The sequence below is a fragment of the Pinus tabuliformis genome, chromosome J, assembly GCF_031772625.1.
Source record: "Pinus tabuliformis cultivar Carrire ecotype Pingquan chromosome J, CPIR1, whole genome shotgun sequence".
In the NCBI taxonomy this organism is placed as follows: domain Eukaryota; kingdom Viridiplantae; phylum Streptophyta; class Pinopsida; order Pinales; family Pinaceae; genus Pinus; species Pinus tabuliformis.
In genome coordinates this window covers 952,488,311-952,498,807 of record NC_142295.1, presented here as the reverse complement: position 1 = coordinate 952,498,807, position 10,497 = coordinate 952,488,311, and the positions used below count along the sequence as shown (strand labels likewise).

At 36.4% G+C, this 10,497-nt stretch overlaps 1 protein-coding gene across 1 annotated transcript; it reads right to left on the bottom strand.

The window, feature by feature from the left end:
* Nucleotides 1-4,440: 4,440 nt before the first annotated feature.
* On the bottom strand, nt 4,441-5,273 carry LOC149229972 (uncharacterized). Its single transcript, XM_089381167.1, has one exon. It carries the CDS (start codon nt 5,266-5,268, stop codon nt 4,441-4,443), a length of 828 nt encoding a protein of 275 aa, XP_089237293.1. The 5' UTR covers nt 5,269-5,273.
* Between the last annotated feature and the right edge of the window lie 5,224 nt (nt 5,274-10,497).

Genomic DNA, 10,497 nt, shown 5'->3' with positions numbered 1-10,497 from the left:
CATGATTGGGTAACCAATCTTGGATATTTTTTTAATGAATCTTATATAGTAACTTTCCAACCCCATAAATGATATAAATTTAGCCACATTCCTTATTTTTTCCCATTCCATAATTTCTTTGACATTCTCTAGATCAAATTCCATGCCATCCTTTGATATTATGTGTCCCAAGTACTGGATCAAATGCTGAAAGAACTCACATTTGCTAAGTTTTTCATAAAGTTTGTGCTCCCTTAAAAACTGTAGCACCACAACTAGATGATCTTTGTGCTCCTCTTTGGTCTTTGAATATACTAATATATCATCAACAAAAATTAACACGAATTTTACCAAACAAGGAATAAGCACATTGTTCATGAGACAAATCAAGGTTGTAGGTGCATTAGTAAGCCCAAAGGGCACAACCAAAAATTCATAATGACTATACCTAGTCCTGAATGTGGTTTTATAAATATCTTCCTCCTTAATGTACACCTGGTAATACCCAGACTCAAATCAACATTTGAAAATATTGTTTCTCCCTGCAATTGATCAAATAGATTGTTAATAAATAACAAGGGATATCAATTCTTTATGGTGGATTTACTAAGCTACATGTATTCTATGCACAACTTGAAGATTCCATCCATTTTATTCACAAAAGATATTAGTACTCCCCAAGGTGACACACTTAACCTAATGTATCTTTTGTCTAGCATTTCCTTGAGTTGTAGCTTCAACTCTATTAATTTCAGAGTGCTCATTTGATAGGGGGTTTGGATGTTGGTGTTATCACATACATTAATTCAATTGAAAAATCCACTTCACTATGCAATGAAAATCCTTGGATTTCCTCAGCAAAAATGTCCTCAAACTACTTATGGACTAGGTGCTCCAACAAGATATTTGGTTGTTTCTCATTGAAATACTAGTTCTTTGAACATCAAATAAATGACACCCCCTCTGATTCCATCACTTGGCTTGTAAAGTTGTGACTAGTCGAACTATTGTGGGCTTTCGATTTCCTTGCAAAACCATTCTTTCATAGCCCTCATTGAAGAATTTGATGGATTTTTCAAAATAGTTAACCTTGATCATGTGAAGGGAAAGAAAATCCATTCTAATAAGGTCACTGTAGGCTCCCAATGGAAATAAATTAAAATTATCCACCATTGGCATGTTGCTCAACATAAAGGGGCATAACTTCACTATATACTTGACTCTCTTTTTTTTCCCTATCACTAACTAAACCAACCATGATTCCTGGTGTGCTTCCTTTGTCAAAGAACATTTTTCAATAGTTGTTGGATGATATAACTAAAATTTTACCCTGGATCAATTAAAATAGAAATGTTTTGATGGAAAATCATACCTTCCATCTCAATGATAGACACCTAGTGGTTAGCGTATATATTATCCACGATTGCATAAATTATGGGCAAATTATAAGCCACATCCCAAACTGTTTTGGCATCCTAGGAACTGTACACTTTCAAACCATATTGTTTTTTTCATGGAAAATCCCTTTTTTGGTGATTTACCCTACAAATCCAAAATTTTAGAGCTTCCTCCCCATATCCATTATTTTCTTATCCCCTAGTATGGGTAAATCGACCCTTATTTCCAATGTTGAATCTCTGTTGGGTTTCCTTCTGATTAACCATTATCATGATCATTATTTTCCTATAGATTATTGTTTCAAGTTCATAGGGCCTTTTCCTTTATATTTGAGGCTACCCTTTTCTTTCCACTCATTTCTATACTCTAGCCTATGCCTAAATGATTCATAATAGAGTACACCATTTACAATATATACGCAACTATGTACAACATTTACAATATATTTACATTTTCTTTAGTCAACAAATAAGGAAGGACATTTTTCCCTCATCTGGTCAGTGATTTACCATGAGGTTTCCTTGGGCCCAAAGTGCCTCAATTACACTTTGGATTACTCTATTACTTGGCTCTAGAGCCTGAGTTGTTTCTAATACGAGATGTGTAGAGGTTCCAATGAGAACTCTCCCTCTGGCTCCACCTATAACATAAACCAATAAATTCTGTGATTAACATCTTGCACATATCCTTTAAGAAATGAAACATGGAAAACATCATGGAACTTCATTGATGGTTGTAGGGCCAATCTATAGGAGATTGGACCTATCCTTTCAAGTATTTTGAAAAACGTACAAAATCGTGGTTCCAACTTGGTACATGACCCAATCTTCAAGGTACTCTTCTTGGGTTTGATTCTCGGGTAAAAATGTTTCCCAACTCAGAATTCCTTATGCACCCTATGTTAATCCGCATATTTTTTGTTTTATCTTGGGCCACCTTGAAATTGTGTTTGATGATATGCACTTACTACATTTATTTTAATATATCATGCCCAATAAGGACCTTGTTCTTTGGATCACTCCAACTAATAGGAGTATTGCAACTCCTTCCATAAAGTGCCTCAAACAAGCTCATATTTAGAGATTATTGGTACCCATTGTTGTATGAAAACTCTACAAGTGGAAGTTACTCTTCCCATTTCTTTGGTTGGTATTATTATCAAATACATCCTCAACATATCTTTGAGGATTCTATTTTTTCCTCTCTATTTTTCCATTTATTTGCGGATGATAAGTTGTGTTGAATACCAATTTAGTGCCCAAGCCTACAAATATCTCCTTCCAAAACTTTGGAATGAACTTGGCATCTCTGTTGGACACCTAATCCTCTAAGGGTTGGTGTGGAAGCTGAATAGTCTAAGGAAATCTAAGAGACCTTGGAATACGAAACCAAAGGTCATATGAATGTACTATAAGTCTATATCATTTGTTAATAATAGATACTCTCATGTTTATCATTTACACTTTGTGTTTTCCATGTATGTGTTTAACATGGTATCAAAACTGCAGGCGAATTTTTGCCCTACTCAAATTTGAGCCACTAGTTTTAGCCTCTTTATGCATGTCAGTTATGCATTCCTACAGATAGAACTGTCATTGGATTTAAGAGATCTGTGGTTTGTATCTTTATCAGTGACCGGAGAATCCATAGTATGAACATTTTTATACCAACGTTTCAAATCCCAAATGGGATCCATCATCAAGATTAAAGAATGATGATAAAAGAAGAGCATTTTAGAAAGATTATTGTCCCGACAGTTTTTAAGAAAATGCAGATCTGCAGCTCTTCTTGTTATCCTCACTCTAAATCTTTCGAGTAAAAGGATTTCACTCCAGGTATCCCCTCCGTACAGGGACAAGATTTTGGATTTAAGAGATCCAAAATCTTGTCCCTGTATGGAGGGGATACCTGGAGTGAAATCCTTTTACTCGAAAGATTTAGAGTGAGGATAACAAGAAGAGATGCAGATCTGCATTTTCTTAAAAACTGTCGGGACAATAATCTTTCTAAAATGCTCTTCTTTTATCATCATTCTTTAATCCTGATGATGGATCCCATTTGGGATTTGAAACGTTGGTATAAAAATGTTGATACTGTGGATTCTCCGGTCACTGATAAAGAACTGTCATTATTGTGTGCATGCCTGTTTCATGTTGCACACTGTCCGGCTAACCTCTCTCAGCTAGATTTGTGTTGGGTTATCTATCCACTGTCTCAAATAGAAAAAACGCACTGGCACTCCTATCCTCCACCCCTTTGTCACGCTTAACGCTCCTATCTATGTTCTGCATATTTTGTAAAATTAACAATGCACCAGAGGTTGATTTCTAGAGCTTACACTGAGTCTAGAGCTTTCCTTTCATTGGCTGGATGGGTTTCTTGAGGAAGGTGAAATGAAACCCACTCATTTTTGTTGTTGTATGAGATATCTCCTACCCGAGTTGATTTTCTATCACCTAAAGACAAGTTCACACCTGAATCCCTGAATTCAAAGTGTTGTTGAGGAGGGTTGAGTTTGCTGGGAATGCATAAGACTAAGTGCATCAGTTAAACGTGGCCAGATTTACTTCAATGACCGTTGAGCTGCCTTGTGCCTTAGGTTTTTCGCAAACCGGCGTTTGATTATGAGACCAACGAACTAAGAGAATTGCATTAAGAGAATCTTTGGTTCATGGGCAGACTATTATGTTCTCGCCTACTTTAAGAGTCAGTTTGACCATAAAATCTTTGCATTGGTCTCAAGACTCGATTCCTTTCCACATACCTGTCGAAGCTTTGGCCTGTGGGAAAAATGTTCTCCCCTACTATGACCGAATCTTTAGTTCTGGTCTGAGTTTGCTTTCCTAGTGTTGCGTGTTACATTAGAGATAAATTCTGGGCAGATTGCTAGTGTAAATAAATCGAATTCTAAGAGATAGACAAGATGCAAGTTAAGCTTAGCAACCATTCTGTCCTCCCCTAGTTGTGCTATCGCTTGCTAAGCATGCGCAAGCCACCAAAAATGATATACGATTCCAACAAAACTATGTTCATGCAATTATTCTCTCGGTTACAGGACTTTGATCAATTATATAGCGTTCTTCTCCACCACTCTATAGCAACATCAAAGACAGCCTCCTCCCCGTCAATATCACCTGCCTTCTCTTTTAAAGATACTAATGTAGCAACAGTTCCAGGTCGATGTTTTATTTCAGTTATGCACTCCAAAGATTCGATAGCAACCTGATAATGACTCGTAGTTGTGGCAACTTGGGCACGTAAAAGAAGAGCCAGTGTTGATTTCATTGGATACTTTTCAGTAATTTTTCCTAAAATTTCTTCTGCTTGATTAGATTTGTTCTCTTTGATTAACAATATTGCTTGAAGTAAAGTCGGTGTCACGCTATCTGGGAACATGTTGAGAAGGGTCAATACAAGTTCCCGAGCCTGATCTAACTTGTTTGCATTTAGTAACAGCAGTGCACGATTACAGTAAATTGCTTCCTTCTGTCTAGTAGAAAGCTTATACTCAAGGCTATCAGCAAGCTGTAATCCTTGAACTCCACCACTCTTGTCAATTAATTTGTCAAACTTCTTTAATCCATCAAACACATCCTTGGCACCCTTCAGTGCGATGAGATTATTTGTTGCAACTGCAATTGATGGAGCATCAGCTAGCTTCTGTTTTAGAATATTGTTATAGGTTTTCATTGCATCCCCGTCATTCCCTAAAGCCTGTTGCACATATGCAAGCTGAACAGAAATGGGAGCTAGTTCATTCTCTATTTCCTCCTCAGTATATTCCTCTTCTATCAGCATCTCTTGCCCTATCCTACATGCAAGAAGTAGGAGCTCTTGAGCTTCTGCAAAGTTGCTTTTCTCAATAAGAGCACATGCTGCATTATATGCCATCTCAAAGCTACTATTCCAAAAGTAGTCAGAAGTTTCATGAAGGCCTAGATCTCCAATGATTGTCCCATTTATATGAGTATTGAGAGCAGATTTTTTTCTTTGAAGAAAGTGGCAAGTTCAGAGAATATTGGTTCGTACCTTAGTCAAAGAATTTATATATATGAGCATTCAAGTCCTGTCCATGACATGGTGCGATAGTTGTTGAAGTTTTGATAGCCATCATTTCTGCTTTGAAAGTGAATATGCTAGAGGATTTTTGGGAACGACAGAGTTCAATGTTCATAAGCATTGGGGGCTATTTATATTCTTTAAAGTTGTGGCTATTTGGCATTGTGTGAGATATCTATGCAACATTGTCATGAAATGGAGCAAATTGATGATGCATTATAGTTATTGAATAGTCGAATCTGTTCCAATGTTGATGGGATGGTAAAAGTCAGTAAGGAAACTCTTTTTAACATTCAAACGTGCTTGCAAAATGTACATGAGAAAATTGATTTTTTGCAGCTCGAATCTTAATTCCATCAAGAAGAGCTACATCAAAATAGACATCATTTTGAACTTGTTTTTGTTCACAACATTGAGACAGACAACCATCAACAACCAGCAAGTGATGAAATCAGTAAGGTTGAGGTTGATTCACATTCAGTGCCTAATGAAGGACTAGATTTACATAAAGAAGCAAAAATTCATCATACACTTCCCAAGCCCATCATTAGACCTTGGGAAGAGCTTGTGCACAACAAGCCCAAAACTAGTCTAGGATATGACAAGGACGTGCCCTTTCATATTCCAGATTACTCAAAGTCCATTCAGTTTCAAAGTGTTGGATTCCTTCATGACAATTCACCTTCAACTATTCCAGATTTTTCTCCTCTTCCACAGCAACAACAACAGACTGTGAAATGCCAACACTGTGACCGAGTTGGCCATACAAAATATCATTGTTTTGATCTTCATCCATGTAAGCACTGTTATAAAACTAGTCATTCTTCAAACATATGCTTCAGATAAGACCTCCTGCAAGAACAAAGATTCATCTTGGATGGATCGCTTCTTGGAAATGGGCATCAACAACTAAGAAGATATTCTAGTCATATGTCAGAACTTGTTCTAGAGTATTGAACAGTCTTGTAGTTGAATTTTCTCCATCATCTCACCTTGTATCTGATAGGGGGGAAATGATGGTCATCTACAAGCTTCAAAGCCCCATTAATCGAGCCTTAGCCACAAGCTACCATACCAGATTCAGAGTTGTATCAAGAGACAAAGATGCCCCTGATCATGTCTTCAGTTGGTGATGCCTCTTCAAAGAATTGGGGACACTTCCTCTAGCAAAATATTTTGGCTTCTTAACATTTTTGGAAGAGTTCAAGGAATTTCATTAAGTATTCCAGAGTTGTTGGTCATCCTTAAACCATCACAGGTTGATACCTCCCTTTTCAGGTTGAGGTTCTCCCTTTTATGCAGGGTGAGACCTCCCTTTCACAGTTGAAGGTTTCCCTCTTCAAAACATCAGGAACACTTCCTCTAGCAGAAGACCTGAGCTTCATGCTAGACGTGGAAGATTTTTGGGAATTGCACTAAGCATTTGAGTGTTGGTGGTCATCCTTAAATGACCTCCCTTATACCATCATTTGAGAGAGCACATTCAACCTAGTGCTACCATGCATTTTTGCACATTTTGTATTACAGCTCTCTTCTTGGACTCATACATACCCCTTCGGATTAAGGGGGGGAATGTTGGGCACCTAATCCTCTAAGGCTTGTTGTGGAATCTGAGTAGTATAAGCAAATCCAAGAGACCTTGGAATACGAAACCAAAGGTCATATGAATGTACTATAAATGTATATCATTTGTTAATAATAGATACTCTCATGTTTATCATTTATACTTTGTGTTTGCCATGTATGTGTTTAACAATATCTATCTGAGATAATATTCTTTGGAGCTCCATGTGGTCTTACAATTTCTTTTATGAATAATTGTGCCACTTCATTGGATGAATTGGTGGATTTGACTGCTACAAAATGAGCCACTTTGCTAAGATTTTCAATGAACACCATAATAGCATCATGTTGTTTAGAGGTTCTTGGAAAAACAATAATGAAATCTATGGAGATCACTTCCCACTTCCATTTCAGAATGGGAATAGGCTACAATAATCCTGCTTGTTGTTTACATTTGGCCTTCACCTGCTATCATTCTATGCACTTGGAAACAAAATCAACCACTTCTATTTTCAAACAAGGCCAATAATAAGACTTTTTGATGGCCATGAGAGTCTTTTGGTATCCTGGGTGGTCACAATATGGCTTAGGATGGAAATCTCATTATAATCCTCTCCGAGTCATTATTGTTTGGCACATAGATTCTATTCTTGAATCTAACTAGGCCATCATCTAAGAGATGATATTCTTCATCCTTTCCACCCTTACTATCTTGTTGTAGATTTTCCTTTATTTGTTGATACTTCTAATCATGGTTCCCAACGCTTTTAATATTTCCTTCAAGATTATTCCCATAAGAAATTATGGTTTCTAAATGATTTAATTGCACCCTCCTGCTGAGTTCATCTGCTACTATGTTCTCCTTTCCCTATATATATCTGATTTCAAAACCAAATTCATTGAGCAAGGCTAGAAGTCGGGATTTCTTTGCACTTAACTTGGGTTATTAAAATAAAATTCAGCCCTCCATGATCAATCAATAGGGTGAATTTCCTACCAAGAAGGTAGTGTATCCACATCTTCAGCACATGGATGATGGAAACTAATTCCAGATCATGAGTTACATAATTTTGTTCATGCTCATTTATCTTTTAGGACTCACATCACACCACTTGACCTTTATACATTAAAAATCCACTGAGTTCCTTATTGCAAGCATACGTTCACACCATTATATCCTTTTCAAGATCATCTATCCTTAATACTGGTACATTGGTAAACAATTGCTTCAACTAATCGAAGCTTTCTACACAAGAAAACATCTTTTCGAATCTCTTCCCCTTTGTAGAGCAGTAATTGTATAACCAATCTTGGAGAAATGTTTAATAAACATCCTATAATAGCCTTTTAGTCCCACAAAGGACCTAACTTCAGCCACATATTTAGGTGTTGTCCATTCCATGATAGACTCAAATTTCTCTGGGTCAACTGCTACTCCCTCCCTTGAGATAATGTGTCCAAAATAATGAATTTGTGACTAAAAGAAATTGCATTTATTAAGTTTTGTTCTCCTTTAGGAATTGCAATATTGCTGTCAAATTATCTTCATGCTCCTCCTTGGTCTTTGAGTAGAAAAAAATCTCATCCATAAAATACCATGATAGACTTATCCAAATAAGGGCGCAGTACATTGTTCATAAGGCACATAAAGGTTGCAAGTGCATTGGTAAGTCCAAAGGGAACCACCACAAATTCATAATGTCCACACCTCATTCTAAAGGTTGTTTCATGGATGTACTCATGTTCTATATGTACCTGATGATAATTTGACCTTAAATCAATCTTGAAGAAGATTGTTTCTCCTCTCAGGTGGTCAAATAAGTCATCAATCCATGGCAATGAATATCTATTCTTGATGGTCACTTTGTTTAACTTCTTGTAATCTATGCATAATTTTAGTTTACCATTCTTCTTCTTTATGAATAGAATCTGTGCTCCCCATGGAGACGCGCTTGGCCTTATATAGCATTTATCCAACATTTATTTAAGTTATAATTTCATCTCAACCAATTCTAGTGTACTCATCTTGTATGGCACTTTGGATGTTGGAGCTGCTCCTAGCATCAATTTGATGGAGAAGTCTACCTCTATGTGATGAGGTAATACAAGAACTTTTGTTGTAAATACATTAACAACATAGGATATTATTTCAGGTTTTCACTCTCCCTTTCCTCAACACTGACATTAGCTTTGTTATCACTGGAAATTTACACAACAAATAAAGACACCCCTTTCAGCAATTGCGCTTACCCTACATGGTCGTGATCAACCTTACTAAAGTAGGATTTTGCTTCCCTTGAAATATCCTTCTTTCTCCATGCTCATTAGGCACTTAATTTATTTTTAAAACTAATCAACTTTGGTCCTATGTGCATACAATCAATCCATGCCCAACAACATGATGTACATATCCAATGGTAGCACATTAAGGTTTTCCATTGTTTGCATCCCATTTAATTCAATTGGGAAAGCCTTTACCCAATACTTGACCCTCCACTTTATTCCCATAGCTAATTAAACTATCCAGGACTTCTCATGAGGTTCTGGGTTAAATCGATATCGTTTCACAAGTATTGGGCTAGCATAGCTATAATTAGAACCAGGGTCAATCAAAAGAGAGATAATTTGATTGCAAACATTACCTTCCATCTCAATTATGGAAGCCTGATTTTCTACTTAACGATTCAGTGAGACATATGTCCTAGGCATACCATGTGCCACATATGCCACAGTCTTTGCTTCCTATGTTTTATACAGTTTTAGTCCAGCATGCTTGCATTGTTGTCATTCTTGTCTCAAATTATTTTCGCCATATGTCCAACTCTTCTATGGACCATTCCCATAACTCTTAGCTCCTTCTAGAGTTGAAAAGTCTCTGGCTTTAGTGTTGAGCCTTTTTTGACTCTTAAGTAGCAGGGGAAATATGCAATTAATTAATCACTTTGTTCCTTTTTTCCATTGAACTTGGCATTGTTTTTAGACTTCCAAATAGATTTAAAATTTGGTCTATGATTGGATTGAGCATACAAAATTTTCAACTTTTTAATGGCATATTTTAATATTTGAGGCTCATGGATCTCAATTTAATCTCTTAATGATAGAGGTGGCCCACTAATGGACCTTTGAATTTTTTCCTTCTCATCTTTAAGATATGGCACATATCTCAGCAGTTCTAGAAAATTAGTGGTATATTCTTCATTTGTTATTTGCCCCAACCTGAGCTCATAAAATTCTATCACCTTACTACCATAATAGTTTTCTCATAGATATTTTTCTATAAATATCCTTTCAAACTCATTCAAATTCAATCCTTTTTTATTTATACCCATTACATGCTACAAATATTCCCACCATATGTCTTCTTTTCGCTTCAAACTATATATGGGTACTTTTATTTTCATCTTCTTATAATAGCTATAGATTATGAATATTTTATTTATTCCAAGAAGCCAAGCTTCTACATCTTCATATTTCTTTATATCTCCATAAAATGTGGGT

Bases quoted from the DNA above. Each gene is read 5' to 3' on its own strand.
- LOC149229972 (XM_089381167.1), bottom strand. From the start codon at position 5,268: ATGGCATATAATGCAGCATGTGCTCTTATTGAGAAAAGCAACTTTGCA.